The sequence below is a fragment of the Ovis aries genome, chromosome 14, assembly GCF_016772045.2.
Source record: "Ovis aries strain OAR_USU_Benz2616 breed Rambouillet chromosome 14, ARS-UI_Ramb_v3.0, whole genome shotgun sequence".
NCBI lineage: Eukaryota > Metazoa > Chordata > Mammalia > Artiodactyla > Bovidae > Ovis > Ovis aries.
In genome coordinates, this window is record NC_056067.1 from 49088851 (window position 1) to 49108770 (window position 19920).

General features: G+C 50.2%; 2 protein-coding genes across 11 annotated transcripts in view; both read right to left on the reverse strand.

Moving 5' to 3' along the window:
• Positions 1–15275, reverse strand: part of AKT2 (AKT serine/threonine kinase 2) — a 66133-nt gene extending 50858 nt beyond the window's left edge. Inside the window, exon 1 of the mRNA XM_060398079.1 lies at positions 1–15275. The gene's annotated coding sequence lies outside the window, so the exon portion shown is untranslated.
• Positions 8034–19920, reverse strand: part of C14H19orf47 (chromosome 14 C19orf47 homolog) — a 27242-nt gene continuing 15355 nt past the window's right edge. For 6 of the 10 annotated variants that reach the window (XM_012190417.4, XM_060398101.1, XM_060398096.1 and 3 more), the window contains 3 exons: positions 18784–18936; positions 17396–17466; positions 8034–15686 (listed from right to left, as the gene is read on the reverse strand). In XM_012190417.4, coding sequence (XP_012045807.1) covers positions 15189–15686; positions 17396–17466; positions 18784–18936 — 722 coding nt within the window. In that variant the 3' untranslated portion in view covers positions 8034–15188. The remainder of the gene's footprint in view (positions 15687–17395; positions 17467–18783; positions 18937–19920) is intronic. The other 4 variants (XM_060398097.1, XM_060398102.1, XM_042232064.1 and 1 more) reach the window with 3 other exon arrangements.

Genomic DNA, 19920 nt, shown 5'->3' on the forward strand with positions numbered 1-19920 from the left:
GCTTTGATCTGGCTTTACTCCTTCCTCGTCTGTAGTCCAGGTTCCTAAGCTCTTAAAGAGCCCGGGAGCGGACGTTAGGCAGGGTTTCCTGTTCAGTACCTCTCCTCATGGTTGAGCACAGGCTCTGAAGCCGCACAAGCCCAGCTTTGCATTTCCTTGCTGGTGGCTGTGGGCAGAAGGCTTGACCGTTTTCTGTGCCTCAGTAGCCACAGATGCAAAATGGAAACAATCATAGTTGCGTCACTGGGCTACTGGACTGTTTTACGTAAACAGAATGGTTTATATAAGTTAATACATGCTATGACTCCAAAATATTATTCCTGTCTGCCCGTCATATACATCCAATGAAATATGGGAATGTAACTTTTTTACGGGGTAACTTGGGCCTCCAAAGGAAATCGCGCTGTAAAAATAAAACTGCACAGATCCTGGCCCTTTTATTAACTAGAGTAGTAGACAGCCATGACACATCTGGCATCCCGGTCCCTGCTCTCTCATAGGCTGGGTGGGGCTTCCTACCTTCTGAATTTGGGTTCCAGAAAAGTTATGACCAAACTAGATAGTATATTCAAAAGCAGAGACATTACTTTGCCGACTAAGGTCCGTCTGGTCAAGGCTATGGTTTTTCCTGTGGTCATGTATGGATGTGAGTTGGACTGTGAAGAAGGCAGAGCACCGAAGAATTGATGCTTTTCCACTGTGGTGTTGGCGAAGACTCTTGAGAGTCCCTTGGACTGCAAAGAGATCCAACCAGTCCATTCTGAAGGAGATCAGCCCTGGGATTTCTTTGGAAGGAATAATGCTAAAGCTGAAATTCCAGTACTTTGGCCACCTCGTGCAAAGAGTTGACTCATTGGAAAAGACTCATGCTGGGAGGGATTGGGGGCAAGAGAAGGGGACGACAGAGGATGAGATGGTTAGATGGCATCACCGACTCAAGGGACATGGGTTTGGGTGGACTCCAGAGTTGGTGATGGACAGGGAGGCCTGGCGTGCTGTGATTCATGGGGTTGCAAAGAGTCGGACACGACTGAGCAACTGAACTGAACTGAACTGAATGCCAATGGTCATGTATGGATGTGAGGGTTGGACTATGAAGAAAGCTGAGCGACGAAGAATTGATGCTTTTGAACTGTGGTATTGGAGAAGACTCCTGAGAGTCCCTTGGACTGCAAGGAGATCCAACCAGTCCATTCTGAAGGAAATCAGCCCTGGGTGTTCTTTGGAGGGAATGATGCTAAAGCTGAAGCTCCAGTACTTTGGCCACTTCATACGAAGAGCTGACTCATTGGAAAAGACTCTGATGCTGGGAGGGATTGGGGGCAGGAGGAAAAGGGGATGACAGAGGATGATCAGATGGCTGGATGGTATCACCGACTCGATGGATGTGAGTCTGAGTGAACTCCGGGAGTTGGTGATGGACAGGGAGGCCTGGCGTGCTGTGATTCATGCGGTCGCAAAGAGTCGGACATGACTGAGCGACTGAACTGAACTGAATGCCACATAGCTTCACAAGTATGCATTAGTTAGTGCATACTTCTACAAGTCTGGCTGGGAGTTGAAAAATCCTGGGTCTACCTAAGTCTGCAAGAGTGTTTCAGGGATTCTACCTAAGTCTGCTCAAGAGTGTGTGTGTGTGTGTGTGTGTGTGTGTGTGTATTCAGTCGTGTCTCTTTGTGACCCTGTGTGTGTGTTCAGTTGTGTCTGACTCTTTGTGACCCCATGGACTGTAGCTCACCAGGCTCCTCTGTCCATGGGATTTCCTAGGCAAGAACACTGGAGTGGATTGCCCTTCCCTACTCCAGGAATGGAACCTGTGTCTTCTGGGCCTCCTGCATTGGCAGGTGGATTCTTTGTCTCCACACCTTCTGGGAAGCTCCAACTTCCCCAGAGGTAAACCGAATGCTGGAACCAGCCCTTGCTAATGGGTCTCCAGCTTTGAACTTGCTGCTCTGTGCTCCCCCTCATCCCTGGCCTTCCCCATCACACCCTGACCAATGTGTCCCCCACCACAGCCCTGACCATTTTAGTCTCTCACTGTGTGGTAACAGATCTGTCTCCTCCACTGCCCAGAAGGCCCCAGGAGGGAGACGTCTAGGACTAACTTAGTCATCACTGTGTACCTAACACTGCCCAGCAAAGGGCCTGGCACAGAATGGGCTCTTGAGGAGTATTTGTTTCAAGAAGTAGTCCTGGGATTTCCCTGGACAGGAAGTGGTTAAGAATCCGCTTTCCAATGCAGGGGACTCAGGTTCAGTCTCTGGTCTGGGAACTAAGATTCCACCTGCCATGAAACAACTAAGCTTGTGTGCCACAACTAGAGCGAAGCCCACAGGCCAAAATGAAGAGCCTGAGTGTCGGAAGGGAAGGTCCAAGATCCCACATGCCACAAGGAAGACCCAACAGGGCTAAATAAACACATAAATATTTTTTAAAAGAAAAAGCTAATACATTAAAAAAAATTTTTTTTTAAGTAGCTCTCTGCTCTACTCTAGGCTCAAGGCTGCTGTGGCCTACCCTCTTTACTCCTCTCCATGATGAACAGCACATAGCCCATTCCTCTACCTCTAAGTCTTCCTGGATTAACTTGAATCCCGTCCCTCCTGGGACACAGGGTGGATCACAATGCACAGAGACCTCCCTGCAAGCTCCCATTTGCTTGTGTCTGAACTTGTTGGGGCACTAGTAGTCAAGGGTGTGTGTGTGTCTGGTTAGCTGTGTCCAACTCTTTGGGACCCCATGGGCTGTAGCCCACCAGACTCCTCTGTTCTTGGGATTCTCCAAGGGGTGTGTGTGTGTGTGTGTGTGTCTGTCTGTCTGTCTGTCTGTCTGACTGTCTGGTCAGCTGCATTCAGCTCTTTGGGACACTAGTAATCACGGGGGTGTGTGTGTGTCTGGTCAGCGGCATCCAACTCTTTGGGACCCCATGGGCTATACCCTGCCAGGCTTCTCTCTCCTTGAGATTCTTCAGGCAAGAATACTAGAGTAGATGGCCATGCCCTCCTCCAGGGGATCTTCCCAACCCAGGGGTCAAACCCAAGTCTCTTGCGTCTCTTGCACTGGTAGGCTGGTTCTTTACCACTAGTGCCCCTTGGGATGCCCAGTAGTCAAGGGTAATGCCTTCCCAACTATTTTAATAGCTGGTAGGAATTCCCTGGGGGTCCAGTGGTTAGGATTCAGTGCTTTGACTACTGAAGTGCAAGTTTAATCCCTTTTGGGGGAACTAAGATCCTGCAAGTCATGGTACAGCCAAAGAAACCCTCTTACACAAAGGTGTATACTTATAATCTCATGAAACAAACGTGTCGGCAAATCCTATTTACCCTTATGTATGATCCACTCTAGGGCCTCCCCAGTGGCTCAAGCAGCAAACAGTCTGCCTGCAGTGCGGAGACACAGGGAACACGGGTTCAATCCCTGGGTGGGGAAGATCGCCTGGAGGAGGAAATGGCAACGCACTTCAGTATTCTTGTTTGGAAAATCCCTGGTGGGCCACAGTCCATGAGGTCACAAAGAGTGGGACACGACTGAGCAAGCATGCACTTATGATGCACTCTGGTATTTAATTTTTGTTTTCAGGGCCATTTGAGACCCTGCTGAACTGACTTTCTGGCCCACTATTGGCTTGTGCCTTGCAGTTTGAAACAAACTAGTCTGGGGGGTGAACAATACGCACTGGCTTTGGAAATATAGACAGGCCCTAGTTCCAATCATGCCTCTCCTGTGTCCTTGACAGAATCCCTTCACTTCTCTGAGACTGCCTTTCCTCAATGCAAAACAGTAGCAATAGAACTTACTTGGCAGTTGTTACAGGCTAGGTCCTAGGGGCCGGGGGTAGGGGTTGTCTTTTTAAATTTTTTCATTCAGCTGTGCTGGGTCTGCTGCAGCACTCAGATCTTCCATCTTCCTTGGGGCATGCAAACTCTTAGTTGTGGCATGGGGGATCTAGTTCCCTGACCAGGGATGGAACGTGGGCTCCCTGCATTGGGAGCACAGAGTCTTAGCCACTGGACCACCAGGGACCTCCCCCAGGTTATGTTCTTGACACAGTCCCCCCCCAATGCTATCCTGTTGCTGTCAACACAGTCTTGGAGGTTAAGTACCATGGGCTTGCTCAGGGTCCCAGCACAAGTTAGGGGTGAAGGCAGGATTTGAACCCAGGCAGTCTGTGCTTTGAACTCATGAAAAATGGAAAGTAATGGCCTACTTCTGTCCCTTGTGTAGCTTTAACAAACCACTTAATTACTGTTTGAGGGCCTCAGTCTCTCAATTTCCACATCAAGGGTGACTGAGGAGAAAATTTCCTAAAACCCCAAATTGTTCTCTACCCTCTAATCTATTCTGTAAACTTCCCGCCTATGACTATAAATATGGGCTGCACAGGCAACTCTTCTAGGGAGAAGGGCCTGGAGCGTCTCATCTGAAGCCTGCTCAAAGGCCTATTGATTCAGAAAAAATGATGAAGAATCTTGCCCTGAGGGATGAAGAAGGCATCTCCTCAAAATCCCCTCCTGTGGCCAGACAGTAGAACTCAGTCCCTCAAGTCCATTTCAACCCTTCTCAGAGACTGGGCTTCTGATGGTGACAGGGCAGGTTGCCTGGGCCAGCCATAAAAAACCTCCTAGTAGGGACTTCCCTGGTGGCCAGTGGTTAAGAATCTGCCTTCCGATGTAGGGGGCGTGGGTTCGATCCCTGGTCCAGGAACTAAGATCCCACGTGCCGTGGGGTAAAGAAGCCCACCGCATGCTGCAACAACTGAGCCTGCACAGCACAACCAGAGAGACCACGCATTGGAACACAGACCCTGCATGATACAGTGCACGGCCCAACCAATGAATACTTTTTAAAAAAGATCCTCCTGGTAGCCCCAAATGGGGTGACTTCCACTCCACCCCATAAGAGCTGGGGGGGTGGGGTCTATGCTTGGCAGTGGTGGAGATGGCCATTGGCAAATGTACCCTCCTTGCTACATGAGTAATCAGGGGATACAAGCAGCAAGACTTAAGATTTCCCCCTTTCTTCATCCTAAGCAGAGCATTTTCAGAGGAGAAAGTCCATAGTATTGATCAGATTCTCAAAGAAGTCTGGCACTGTTAAAAAAAAAAAAAAAGTTTTTTATTTAAAAGACTTTCCCATGTTATACAGAAATGTTGAAATAATATCTTTGACTCCCCAACCAGAAGTTACTAAGCCCCACCCTAGGCACTACTGTGTCGGAAAGATCTTTTTAGAGTCATTTTAAGTGTTTTGGCAGTAGTACAGATGAGCCTCAGGGCTTCTGTAAATGTTGGTTCCAATTTCTTTTTTATAAAATGTTTTATCTTCAAAAATTCTAATGGAAGATACTATGAACCATGCACATTCAACTTTTGTGTTGTTTTGACCGCACCACACAGTATGTAGGATCTTAGTTCCCCGAGTAGGGATCAAACCCGAGTCCCCGGCAGTGGAAGTGCAGAGTCTTAATCACTGGACCTCCAGGGAAGTCCCGACACTCAACTTTTTAACACATCAGAGATTTCCCAAACGTCTGAGGTGAGGCTAAATGTGCTTTGCTGCAGACCTTGGGATGAAACTTTCTCTACTCTCAGTAAGGCTGAACGCCTTATTGGTCTGCTCTGACACACACATGGCTTTTCATATTGTGAAATAAAAGCTGAAGACCTCACCATTGTCTTCAGAGACCTGTGTGAGCCCCCCTGGCTGTCTGCCTAACTTGATCTCAAGCTTCTCTCGCCCTTTACCACCACATCCTAGACACACTAACCTTTTCTCTGCCCCACCAAAAAGACAAGCATGTTCCCACCTCAGGGCCTTTGCACTCGCTGTTCCTTTTACCTGGACTGGTCACCCTCCCGGATCCTGATCTTTGCAGGACTGACTTCTGTCTTTCAGAACTCAGTTCAAATCTCCTCTTTAGAGAGGCTTTCCCTGGTCACTCTGAATCCAAAAGAGCTATGCTGTCCCTCCTTTTCAGCATATTTGAATTCTCTACCTAGTGCTTAACACTAAAGAAGAAAATTTTTTTTTATTTTGTAACTGTCTTCCCCCAACACTGGAACATAAACTTGCCCATGAGGGCAAAGGCTTTGTCTTGGGCTGTATTCCCAGTGTCTAGAACATTGCCTACGCACCGGTTGAGACCTGGGGAATCAATAAATATTTGTTGACTGAATGTGGTTTTGATTAGGAAGGTTAAAGCTCTGTACTGGGGTGAATGTTACTTCATGTCTGAGCTTGTCTGCTCACAAAAAAAAAAAATTTGAACAAATAATAATAATCCATTAACCTTTATGGAAGAATTCTCATATATCAGGCACATGCTGGAAACTATATCCATGACCTGAATATGTTCCTGTGGGTAGAAGTCTCTGTAAGGCCTATTTTGCAGAAGTAAACATAGGCCCAGAGAGGGAAAGCCTCGGGAAAAATACCACATACCCGAATGTTGTGGCGCCCAGATCCATTCCCAAAGATGTCAGGCCAAGACCACACTTTTACCCATAGCATTGGACTTCACATGCATGGATCCAGATTTGAGACATGGCGAAACCTCATTTTCAATGCTAATTAAAGTATGTGGGTTTGAGTTACATAAATATTTAAAACATAGCTTCCCATATTATTAAGAAAAATTAAGATGATGTGAATATCACTGGATTTCTTTTTAGCTCATCAGGAAGGGACTCATTTCACAGCAGCCTAACAGGATGATTTATAAAACGCTATTCACGCTGCTGCCACCAGATGGCACCACGTGAGACGGCCATCCCCGCCGGAACCCAGCTGTCTGGCAGGCTTCAAGCCTTCCTGGAGAAAGTTGGACCTTCAGGCTGTTATGGAAACATTCACTGTTTGAAAGGAAACTCTGACAGGACACCTAAACGCAACACGTGATTGGAACTGGATTCTGAGCCAAGGAAAAAACATGGCAATAACGAACATTACAGGGACGGTTGATGAAACCAGAATATGAACTAGGGTTCAGATAAGAAGAGCACTGTATCCTTGTTAAATTTCTTGGTTTCGATAGTTGTACTGTGATTATGAAAGAAAATGTTCTTGTTCTTAGGAAATACACACTGAAGTATTGTCAGGTAAAGGGACATGATGTTCAAGTGAACTCTCAAATTGTTCAAAACCACAGTGTGTGTGTGTGTGTGTGTGTGTGTGTGGTGTCGGGGAGAAGAGAGAATGGAGCAAACAGTTGGCAAATCTGGCTGAAGAGAATATAGGAAGTACTTGTTCTATTCCTGCTACTTTGTTATAAATTTAGAATTAAAATAAGAGTAACTCCTAAAGCTCTTTTTTGTAGTCAATGATAATGTCATTAAGGGGTTCTTTCGGTGGTGGTGCTAAGGCTGATGCAGAAAATCATCAGTTTCAGAGACAGATGAGAAAACCACGCCATGCCAGGCACTGTTTGAGCCCTTCACAAGAACTGACTCATTTGGTCCTCACAATAAGATGCTGCCATTACTCTCACCTTAGTGAAGAGGAAACTCGAGCTCAGAGAGGTTGAGTAACTTGCCCAAGATCATACGGTTGCTGTTAATCAAAACAGCTCAAGCTCTAATCATAACAGACCATAAAGAAGGCCAAACAAGGGGACCTCCCTGGTGGTCCAGTGGTTAAGATTTTGGGCCTCCAATGCAGGGGGTGCTGGTTCAACCGCTGTTCGATGAACTAAAATCCCACAGGCCCCTCAGTGTAGCTGAAAAGTAAAAAAACAAACAAGATGGCCACCCAGCGACTGCCAGGATATGCTATGCTGGCGATTCAGGAACAAGCACTGAAATAAACATGAGGGAGCAGGAAAGGCAGCTCTGGGGGAAAACCTTGGGACAACGAACGTAGGTTTATGTGTTCATGGGCCTCTGCCTCAACCTGACATTCAAATCTATGTAAAAGTCAGCCTTGAATTACGCAAGGTTTAGCTGAAGTAAAACAGGGAAATAAAATGGCTGCTTGTTCTGATGTGCCTAAATCTGTTAGCTGGTAACACGGGAGGAGAAATTGAGAAATTAAGAGTATTCCTCAAACAAATCTGATGATATTTAATATTTACTTTTAAATACACAAATGGCATAAATTCAAACTTATAAAACATAGGTGCATTCCCTTTGCCCTTGCAATTTAGCACCTAGATATTTATCTTCTGGATATGTTCACGTATGAGCAAACCGTGGTGTGCGTAAGAGGTGCTGTTTGTGATAGAAAAAGACTCGGAAACCACCCAAATGTTCATGATAAGGGATTGGTTTCAAAGGTTCATCCACACAAGGGGATGCTATGCAGTTAGTTTAAAAGGAAGCCTCTTTCCAGTAAGGACATTAAAACATGTTTAAATCATTAGCCATCAGGGAAGTGCAAATCAAAAACCACAGTAATAAGATATCATTTGATACCCACTAGGATGGCAATGAGGAGCCACAGGAGACACGAGTTCGATCCCTGAGTCAGACGATCCCCTGGAGGTGGGCATGGCAACCCACTCCAGTATTCTTGCCTGGAGAATCCCAAGGACAGAAGAGCCTGGCAGGCTACAGTCCATGGGGTTGCAAAGAATCAGACATGACTGAGGCGACTTAGCACGCACACACACAGAACGGCAATAATCGAGAACACAGATACTAAAGTGTTGGCAAGAACACAGAGAAATTAGAACTCTCACACACTACTAGTAGGAAAGTAAAATGGTACAGCCACTTTAAACAGTCCGGCAATTCCTAAAATGGTTAAAAATAGAATTAACTTATGATCCAACAATTCTACTCCTAGGTATATACCGAAAAGAATTGAAAACATACGTCTACACAAAATTTGCACATAAATGCTCACAGCAGCATCATTCGTAATAGCCAAAAGGTAGAAACCACCATCAACGGACAAACAAAATGTGTTACACCCATACAACGTGATAAACTTCATCAGTAAAAAGAAACGAAGTACTGCAATGTGGATAAACCCTGAAGACATGCTAAGGGAGAGAAATCAGACACAAAAAGCCACATATTGCATGAACCCATTTCTATAAAGTACCCCCAAGCGGCAAGTCTCTGTGGACAGCCAATTAGCAGTTGCCAAGGGCTTGGAGCAGCGGCGGAGGGGGCAGAGCATGGTAGGACTTGGGGACTGATGCTTAAGGAGTGTGGGTGTTTCTTTCCAGGATAATGAAAATACTCTAAAATTATGGTGTGTGTGCGCGTGCTCAGTCGCATCTGATTCTTTGGGACGCTATGACTGTAGTCCCCCAGGCTTCTCTGTCCATGGGATTCTCCAGGCAAGAATACTAGAGTGGGTTGCCGTTCCCTTCTCCAGGGGATCTTCCCAACCCAGGGGTGGAACCCACACCTCCTACATCTCCTGCACTGGCAGGCGAATTCTTTACCACTGAGTCACCTGAGAAACCCAAAATTATGGTGATGGACACACAGTTCTATGAACAAGAGTCACTGAAATACGCGCTTTAAATGGGTGAATTGTCTCATATGTAAATTATATCTCAATAAAATGTTTTTTTAAGTTCTTTATGTACTGATTGCAATGGTCTCCAGGATATAAAGCATTAATAATAAAAAAAAGCAAAGTATAAAACTATCATATATGCTACCATCTGAGTGGGAAAAAAATATAGTTATGTTTGTAAATGAAATGTTTCTGGAAGGACACATAAGACCCCAGTAATACTGATGGCTTCTGGAGAGGAAAACTGGATGGCTGAGGGATCTAGAGTAAGAGAGAGAATTGTTATTTTTTAATTGCTCTCAGGTACCCAGAGAGTATTAACACAATGGGCACCTGGGTGCCCACAGCTTTAAAACCACTACCATACTGCTGGACCCTATGCACACCCCTCCAATCACAATCCATCCCACCCCAGAACGGGTCTACTATCCTTCACTTGGAATTTATCATCCCCATGCATTGCCTACATTTACTACACTCTTAAGTATCTGTAACCAATACACATTATTTTGCTTTTTTGGTTGGTGTTGGCTGTGCAGCTTGTGGGATCTCAGTTCCTTGACCAGGGACTGAACCCAGGCCATAGCAGTGAGAGCCTAGAATCCTAACCACTAGGCCACCAGTGAACTCCCTATTTCGCATATCTTTAAACTACACATATTCTTCTGTAGTTTGCTTTCACCACTCAATGTTTTGCTTTATTCATATTGATACGCACAACTTTAGTTTTCATCGAAGTATAATATCCACACTCAATACATAGTACATCCAGGATTGACGTGTAATTTTTCAAGATGATCTCTCATCCCTCTTCTTACAATGAGACACTGCCTTTCCTGTCTTGACAGCCACAGCCTGTGGTCCCTCTTGAATCTGGGCAGGCTAGTGACTGTGGCAGAAGTGAAGCAAGGTGACTTCCAATGCTAGGTTAGAAAAGGCAATACACTTTTCCCTGACTCTTGAGAAGAGTGCACTTTGAATCCAGCTGCCATGTTGTAACAAAGCCCAGGTCACATGGAGGAGCCACATGCAGGCATCCTGGCTGACAGCCCACGCTGAGATTTTCCCTCAGTACCAGTAATGGCTAACCACCAGACAACTGAAGAATTTCAAGGGGACACTGGCCCCAGCCAAGATCTTATACCAAGCACATGAGAGCCCCAAGTAACAACAGTCTAATTGAGCATAGTCAACCCCCCAGAACCACAGGAAATGATTACTGATTTAAGCCACTAAGTTTTGAGGTGATCCACTATGCATTAGGTAACTAGAATATGCTACAATCTGCCTATTCTCCAGCTGATGCATATCTGGGTGGTTTCTAAGTTTATGCTACTACAACAGTGATCTTAGGAACATTCTGATACTTGCCCTGGATGCATGTGTGAATTTCTCCAGAATGGTAACTGGTAGATTGGCGAATATGTCATCTTCAATTACGCTACAACATATCAAACTGTTTTCCAAAATGCTGATGCCAACTTACATTCCAACAGCAGTCTACGCACTACTACTATCCCACATCTTCCCCAACACTTGCGACTTTAATCTTTTTGCCAGCCCACTGGGCACAAGAGTCTTATTGTATACATCCTTTTGTACCTTTGAATTTTGTGTTGTTTGCATGAATTAATGCAAAATAATCTGATAAATGTATGCTAATAAATGACTGCTTTTCTGTTTTAAACATGTTTTAAATATTGGGGTTCTATACTAAAATTACTTTGTGTTTTGGCCACGCCACGTGTCTCTCATTATGAAGCTGCCTAGCCCAGGCTCATCTCCACAGGGGTGGCTACAGGGTTCCCAGAAGCAGCATAAACAGGCAGGCTCCACATGTGCAAAGACCTCTTAAGCCTAATTAACTTAGCAAAGCACATACTTTGTACTTCCTGGCACCTGGGTGGTGGTCTGCATTACCTCTTCACATCCCGATCCCCTTGCTCCAGTGGCCTCCAATTAGACGAGCCTAACGGCTCTTAATTCCTTTCTGGAATGGGGTGATACATGTGTAAGTAAATCATCTGAAGAGTGCCAAGACTTTGCAGGAGAACCTTACTGGGATGCGCTGTTGACCCAGCATCAGTGTTTGCACTGAAGTGGTGTCATTGGAGTTCTTCCAATTCACCCCTGAACCAAACCCACCTTTCCCCACAGCAGCACTCCTATAATAACAAGGACTGGAAACAACCCGAATTCCCTTGCCTAAAGGACTGGTTGAGTAAGCCAGGCCATTAACATGTGTGTGCACATCTGTGTGTACTGTGTCCCTCTGGCTATATGTATGCATGCACATGTGTGTGTGTGTACACACACAGACAGGCACATCTCTGGAAGGGTGATCCAAGATAATGGTAACACTGGTGGCCTCTGAGGAGGGGGCTTGGGAAGAGACTTTTCACTGCGAAGCCTTTGTATCTTGGCACTGTACACTAGATATATGTATTCTTTTGGGTTAGCCAAAAATTTCATTCAGGTTTTTCTGTGAGATGTTTATGGAAAAGCCAAATGAACTTTTTGGCCAACCCAATACTTATACTCGAAAAAGTTTCAGAGAACCAGAGGAAAAAATAACACACCCCTGTGGGCCACAGCTGTTGGGGCCGGCTTGGGAGGATCACCGAAGCAAATGGGTGGGACGCTGGAGTGGCTGGGAGGCTGAGGGGTCCGGCTCCACCCTGTCAGGCAGGCGGTGGCAGGGTGGGCATGACCCTCAAAGCCCACAGCCTTCCGGAGCTGCAAGTGCTCCCTGGGGTAAGTAACGGGGCAGTGTGTACACACAAGCAACTCAAGGACACCTGAAACCACTCTCCCAGGACCCTGCCCTCCCCTTTATAAAGGGGGGCCCTGGTTCCGATCTGCAGCTGAGGCACCACAGGCAGGGGCTGAGGGGCGAGGCGCCCGCTCACCTCCCAACGTCACACCCAGCGCTGCCACCCGCCAGCTGTCTGTCCCCCTTCGCACCTCTGTCAGGAGCAACAGTGACTCGACTTACCTCACAGCAGGTAAGCTTGTCATGATAAGTGACACGTTTTTATATCATTTTAGTTCCTATTATGCATTCAGAAATACCCTGTGCTCTTAAATTTAGTAACTGGAACCCTGCCAGGCAACCCTGGCAGTTGCTGAAGTTATCCATGAAGTGGAACTCAAGGAAATCACTAGGAGGGTTTTTAAAGAAAAAAAGAAGTGAAGAACCAACCGCAAGGAAAGTGTCTCTGTGTGTGAGCGCCTCCTTGTGGCCCTGACACAAATGGGCGGCCTCTGGGATCTTGACACCACTATCATTTGCTGTCCTTCTGAGGTCAGCAACCTCAACCAGCCCCACGAGGGTTTGGCCTGGGCCCTCACCACGAGATGGGGTCTATGGCTGCTCTATCACTGCCCCTCATACTGAAGTCTGGCCCGCACACCGCAGGCCCAGCGCGTGGGACCCTGCCTGACGTGCAGCAGCCTCCCAGCATGACGGCACCGACTAACTAAAAATAAACGGATGATCATTTATGAAGACAAAAACAGGTCTGAAGATGGATGACGGTTATACAACAGTATGAATATGCTTAGTGCCACTGAAGAGGACACGTTAAGAACAGTTCAAATGGTCAGTGTTGTGTTGAAATGGAAAATGGAAAAAAATGGAAAAAAAAAACCAATGGGAAAAAAAAAAAGGATGCCGTCTAACCTCACCTTTACCTGCTCTCAGCTCTTCTCCTAACTCCCTGACCACTCCTTGGTAATCTCCTTATCAGAGACTATTCTCGAGGTGGGAAAAGCACCCCCACTCCCTTCTGGGTCCCCTCCTCTCTCTAGGCTCTTCTCCGGCTGGTATCACCAGGCCCGCGGCTGTGAACATGCCTGTGCCGAGCCTTCCCCGCAGACTGCTCACCTCTCAGTCAACCCGGTGAAACCTGAGCGCCCTCCCACCCCACCTAGTGCTACAAAACAGCACGCTCCTCTGGATGCTCAAGTCCCCCATCCAGGCATGACCCAGCCCCTTGTCTTTTCCCAAATTCCAGCCCATCTGCAGGGAGAATCCTGCTGCCCCTCTTGAGGCACCCCCAAAGTCCACCCCTGCCTCTCCTCCCCCTCCCACCACTTCCCCTCAGGCTGCCTCCCTGCCTCCATCCCACCCGCCCGACAACTCACAGTGGCCCCAGCAACCTTCATACAAGGCAACTCAGATCACCACTTGTTAGCCTCAAACCCTCCCAAACTCAACGCTCTCAGGAAGGGGTTCAAATTCCTTAGGCCCGGCACTCACTCACTCAGTCACCAGCCACGCTGGTCTCCTCCGTGTCCCCTCGTCCCACTTCAGGGCCTTGGCCTTGCCTGTTTGCCCTGGTTGAGCACTCTCCTCCTGAACTTCATGTAAACCACCCTACAGGTCACCTCCTCTGAAAGGCCTTCTTGCCCCAAACATCTAGAGAGACCCTGATCACGGGCGCTCAGCCTTCCTTCCAACTCTGAGCAGTGTGATCACTTTCCGCTTGTCTCCCTGGCTGGTGAGGGCAGCCATGCAGACAGGGACGGGCCTGCTTGGCTCACAGATAGACCCCAGCCCTTAGAACGGGCCTGGCAGACACAAGTACCACACAGCAGTGAGAGGGTGAAGAACCCAGTCCACAGGAGCCCACAGCCTCACAATGGAGCTGCAATCTGGAAAACCCCTCACAGGCAACCTGGCAGAAATGGGGGAAACCTATGACGAGGAGGGCAGACAGACAGAGGCCCTGCGGGAGCCCAGAGCAGGAGGAGGTGGCCCAAGTGGATGACGACAGGGACTTACTCCCTTCACCTCAGAGCTGGCAGCAAAATCACGGCCTACAGGTGTGCAGGGAGCTGCCCAGCTCTCCACAGGTGCCCCACCCACTCTGTGCTGCATGTAAAAAGCAATCCTGCAACTCACCCTGAAGGAGGGGAGGGAAACAGTCTGAAAGTCACAAAAATATATTAAAATAGCTGTTTTCTTCTCTCGGTGTTGGCTTCCCACCTCCGTGCCCCTTACCCGCCGCCCGCCAGACTTTCAGGGAGAAAAGAGGCCCGGGCGGGTGCCCTGGCTACAGCCCGGGGTCTGGGGAGGTCCCTCCAGCCTGGGAGTGAGGGCGGCTAACAGTCTCTACTGGCTCGACGCCACCGCCGACGAGGGCGCCGCTGGGAGGCCGGAGGTGCAGGAGGGTCAGGCAGGACGCAGCGGACAGTCGGGCCTTGCCACGGGGACAGAAAACAGAAAAGAAATGAACAGAGTGAAGATCGGGAGAGAGTAGGGGAGGGCAAAGCAGTGGGTGGGGCAGAGGCAGGCGGGCAAGGAAGTCCCGGGGTGGGGGACACAGAAGCCCCTTCGGGTGCACCCTCTCTGGGGGACAGGGAGGCCCCAGAATGTGGGTTTGAGGCAGCAGATGCTGCTGGGAGAGAGAAAGGGCATGGAGGGGAGGAGAAGGGTCCTTGGCATCGGGAGAGGTAAAGAGGGGGTCCTGCCAAGGCCACAGTCAAGAGGCAAGAGCAGAGGACGGGAAGGAAGGGAAGCCCCAGAGCGGCAAGGCCAGGCCACGGTGACCCTCTCAGATTCAGAACACCCAGGTGGCTCCCCGGAAAGCTCAGGCCAGCGGGAACACCTGAGGGGGCGACAAGTCGTCCGGAAGCCAGCAGGGAGGGGTGACGTGCCCTCGCTGAAGACTGATGGAGCCGGGAGTCAGGAGAGGGGCCTGCGCCCCGCCCATGGGCTAGAAGGTCCTCCGGCCCAGTCTTTTGAATACGCTCACGGTGCCCGCGTGGTCCATCTGGGCACCCAGGCCCTCGCTGGAGCTGCTCCCCCGGGGCCCCACCAGAGTCCTCTTAATGGTGACCTTGACCTCAGCTGAGGACTTACTCTTGGTGCTGGTGACCTGGCTGTCCTGAGCCTCAGGCACGAGGGCGGGCTTGCCCAGTCTCTGGATGATGCTGACTTTGGACAGGGCCTCCGGCTTCCTCTCGGGCGCCGGGCGCGAGGAGAGGGCCAGGCGCCGCAGCGTGGGGGCGGCAGCGGCCGGCGCCGAGCTCGTCGCCTTGGCCTTGACAGTCAGCGCAGGCTGCGGGCTGGCCTTGGCGGGGGTGCGGCCCAGCCTCTTCAGGACCCCAGCGTACTGCAGGACGGAGCTGCTGCTGCTGTCGTTGTCGCTGTCCCAAGCCAGATCCTCGTCCGTCTCGGGCGTGGCCCCCAGGCGGCTGAAGACTCCGGTGGGCTGTGGGGGTCACAGACAGGACAGGTGAGCCACCGAGCCACTCGCCCTGTAATCACAGAGCTGCCTCATCCGTGCCTGGCCTCGTGGGGCTCGCACTTGGGAAGCGCACCCCTCGCTGACACACTCGATAGTAGTGAGAGCCAGGAAAGGGCAAGTCCAGGGAACCGGGGGAGCCCAGAGGAGACCACTCCCTGCCAAAGTTAGGGGAAGGCACCCTGGAGAAGGGACCTCTAGGATGAGACCTGAGAGCTGAGTGGATGTGAGTCAAATAAAGAGCAGGAGGGAGAGGGGAGGTGAAAGGAAAAACTGTCTGCTAAGGTCTATAGAGGACCCACAGAGAAGAGGCGAATTTGGTCAATCACTCCACAAATAATCTGAGTTCCAGCTCAATATCTGGCCTGTATTGGGCAGTGCTGGGGACTCAGTGCTGACCAAGACGGGCCCCTGCCCCACTCACAGGGGGCTTACGGTCCAGCAGGGAAGACAGAGCCGGCATCGGACCTCACACAAGTAATTCTCCAGTAATGACAGCACTGTGTGCTTGGGAGGGTGGGCATGGGGCGGGGGCAGTGGAGAGCTGTGGACAGCGAAGCCTCGTCTCTTCGCTGAGTTCAGGGACACTTTCTCTGAGGCTTTGCTGTTTAAGCAGAGTAAAGTGCACCCTCAAAGTCCCCCAGGCATGAGTAAGAGTCATATTTATGGGGTACTTGCCCAGCTCTTTCCACGGCCCCATCTTTAAGCCAGGTTATCCTGAGCATTACAATCACGCTCATGATAAGATTTAGGAAATGAGAAAAAAGCCAGAGTGGGTGAGCCCCGGTGAGCAAGCAAGGAAAGGCAGCTGGCAAACTTGACCAGCCTGAATCTGAGGCGCCATTTCAAGACGCTCACCAGGGACTTCCCTGGCGGTCCAGCAGTTAAGACTGTGCTTCCACTGCTGAGGGCGTTGGTTCAAGCCCTGGTAGGGAAACTTCCATGTGCTGCTCAGCGCGGCCGAAAAAAAAAAAGATGCCGACCAGGCACCAGACAGACCCCACCACACATGTATACCTCATGAGTCCTCACGACTACCCTGTGAGGCAGGGACTATACAGAGGAGGAAACTGAGGTGAAATGGTCGAGGCCATGAAGCCAGGCAATGGCAGAGCAGGATTCATGCCAGGCAACAGGCTCAGGCTGCATCTCCTAACCACATGCCACGCCTGGAGCCTGCGGGACCGCAAGTGGAGGCAAGAAGATCAGGCTACCTCCTGGGCTGGTGAAAAGCCTCTAAGGGTTTACAGTGGGCGAGGAGGGCAGAAGGGGCCTGTCCTGTGGGTCGTAGGCACTGCTGCTGTGAGGGAGGGGCTGGAGGGCTTTCCCTGGAGCTGCACAGACACCAGCTAGGAGGCCACTGCCCATCCCAACAGGACGAGGCTGCAGACAGGAGACAGATGGAGCCCCCAAGACAGGAGGAGGACGTGCTTTGGAGGAAGATTCGAGGCCAGTTAGGGGACATGCTGGTGGGCGGGGTCCCAGGACACTGTCCAGGGGTCCGCCAGAGCCCTGGGGCTATAAATCGGGAGAGAGATCGGGGTAGCAGACAGACAGGGAGCCGGACTTGAAAGGTACATGAGACCGGGTGAGGGGTGTGCAGGAAGCGCCAGGAATGACACTCAGGGAAGACCAAGCTTTGAGAGTCCCCAGGGGCTCCCCCACTTCCCACTCACTTTATTCCCCGTTGTGGTATCTGCCTTGGTCTCAGCGCCGAGGCGGTCAAACACAGATGTCCTGTGGAGACCTGGGAGGGAAGTGAGGTTGTTAGCCTATGCCTGGGGGGTGGCCCCTGCAGGCCTAAGCCGGGCTGAGCACTGAACAGACAGGGAGGGGTCATCACGGCCCGCCCAGACCCCAGGAAGCTCTGGTCCAAGCAGGCGCACACTGGACGGAGTCAGGTTTTATGTCTGTGCTGTCCGCTAACACTGACCTTAACCCCCACACTTCTGGTCAACGTCAAATGTGAGAGGATCAATTAAAATGGACACTTCTCCTCACTTCTTGGTACCAATTCAAGAAGTGTATGTGCAGGAAGAGTTCTCAATCCCTACTGCTTCCTTTCCCTCTTTTGGGGGCCTTGGGCCTCTAAGAGAATCGGATAAATGGTAATACCCTCCCTAAATAACAGTTTGAAGAGCCATCAACAGAAGAATGTTTACTAGATTACGATACAGAAGTATTATGGAAACACTGAACAGCCATCAAGAAGAATGAAGCAGATCCATGTGCACTAACGTGAAAAGAGCTCAATAAAACCTTATACAACAATACCTGCAGGATGAGACTATTTGTGCTTAAAAAGAAAAAAAAGCTGAGATGCATGTAAACACACAGACAGATGTCTGGAAAGGTTCGCAGTACACGTGGGATACAAGTTTGTTTTCACTGCCTCTGCATCCACTGAATATTTTTCCATGAGAATATACACAATGTTCTGACAGAATGCAGGGCTTCAGCAGGAGTTAAAAATCCACCTGCCAATGCAGGAGACAGAAGACACGAGGGTTCGATTCCTGGGTCAGGAAGATCCGCTGGAGAAGGAAATGGCAATCAGCTCCAGTATCTTGCCTGGAAAATTTCAGGGACAGAGGAGCCTGGTGGGCCACAGTCCATGGGGTCGCAAGGAGTCAGACACAACTGAGCACAAAAGGAACACTTAAAGAAGAGCATCCTCATACCGCCGGATAAACGCTAGCTCTGGCCTGAATCTCAACCTGACCCCGCTGGCTCACCACGATGGTTCCTACTGTTTGGGGCACTGTCCTCAGCCAGGCCCGGTCACGGACTTAGCAGGCAGACCAGCACTGGATCCGTGCCACCGTCCGCCGAGGGAGAGACGCCCACTGAGGCACCGAGGATCCCTGCTATGCTAACTGCAGGACAAGAAGGCAGAGGTGGTGATGCGCCCCTCTCTACTATGGCCACCATTGCTGTCCCTGGGTCCAAAGCCCCCTGGATCCCCATCAGAGCCTGCTTCGGGGCCAACACCTGTAGAACGTGACCAACCCTGCAAGACGCAGCAAAAGGGAAACACAGTCTCTGCCCCTCCCCAGGCCAGTACCTTTTGCTGCCTGTTGCTGCTCCAGGATCTTCCGGGTCCGCGGGGTAGTGCCTTTGGGCATGTTGATAATGTACTTCCCCTCCATCTCGGCGGTGACCCGGCGCCGCTTGGTGGGAACACTCAGGCTCTCCTCCTCTCGGCGGGCCAGGGCTGCTGGGGGAGGGGGTGGTGGTGAGCATCTTCTGAAAGGGAATGTCCACTCGGGGTGGGGGGCTGGACGCCCTGCAAAGGGCACTCACGTGCCCTTTATCTCCATGCGTTCCCATGACCAGAATCCCTTCTCTTCCCAACCTCCCCTATGGGCATTGACTGATCCGCCAAGAAAGTCAGGGGCCTGGGCCCAGTGGGGTTGCAGAAGGCTATGGCTGGCCTCCCGGGCTCTCTGTGGCTCTGACCCACCCCCCAGTAGGCTCGCCTCCCAGGCCAGCCAGAATACTCTCAGATGGGAAACTGCTGGGTGGTGGACAGGCCATCGAGGTAATGGCTTCACAGGTATGATCATTTGTTAAAAATCATTCAAGCTATGTACTTACAATGTGTGCCTTGTGCAAAAGTAAATTACAACTCACAAAAATAAACAGAATCTCCTCTACTGTGCTGAAGGGAAAGGAACCATCCATCCCAGGCCCCGCATCTTTTCACTACTTTAGGAATGAATCTTAACTTTCTCGCTCATGTCCCACAAACTGAACAATCAGGAGGAGGAGGAGGAGGCGCTTCCAGACACATGTGGCCCAAAGGGAGCACCTGTCATGGAGGTGGACGGGGCGTGACGGGGCTGGGCGCCATCCTGGGCCTTGCTTTCCATGTGGGCCAAGACCACTGGGCTGTGGGGGTGGACTCAACAAAGGCAGAAGCATGTGACGGACAGAAGGCGGGCTTGGAAGCCCAAAGGCCGTGCCCCACTCCCAGCTCACAAGCTGAGACCAGGAAGAGCAGCGGCCAAGCATAGAAGAGTCTACACAGGAAGAGGACCCTGGGAGAAGGGAATATTGGGGCAAAGGCCCCATGATGGGAAGGACCCTGGAGGGGAATGGAGGCAGCAGGCAAGACATGAATCCACAGGGCCCAGCAAGGCCATGTGGGAAGATGACTTTACTAATGGAACAATAGGAAGCCCTGGAGAGTTCTAGACAA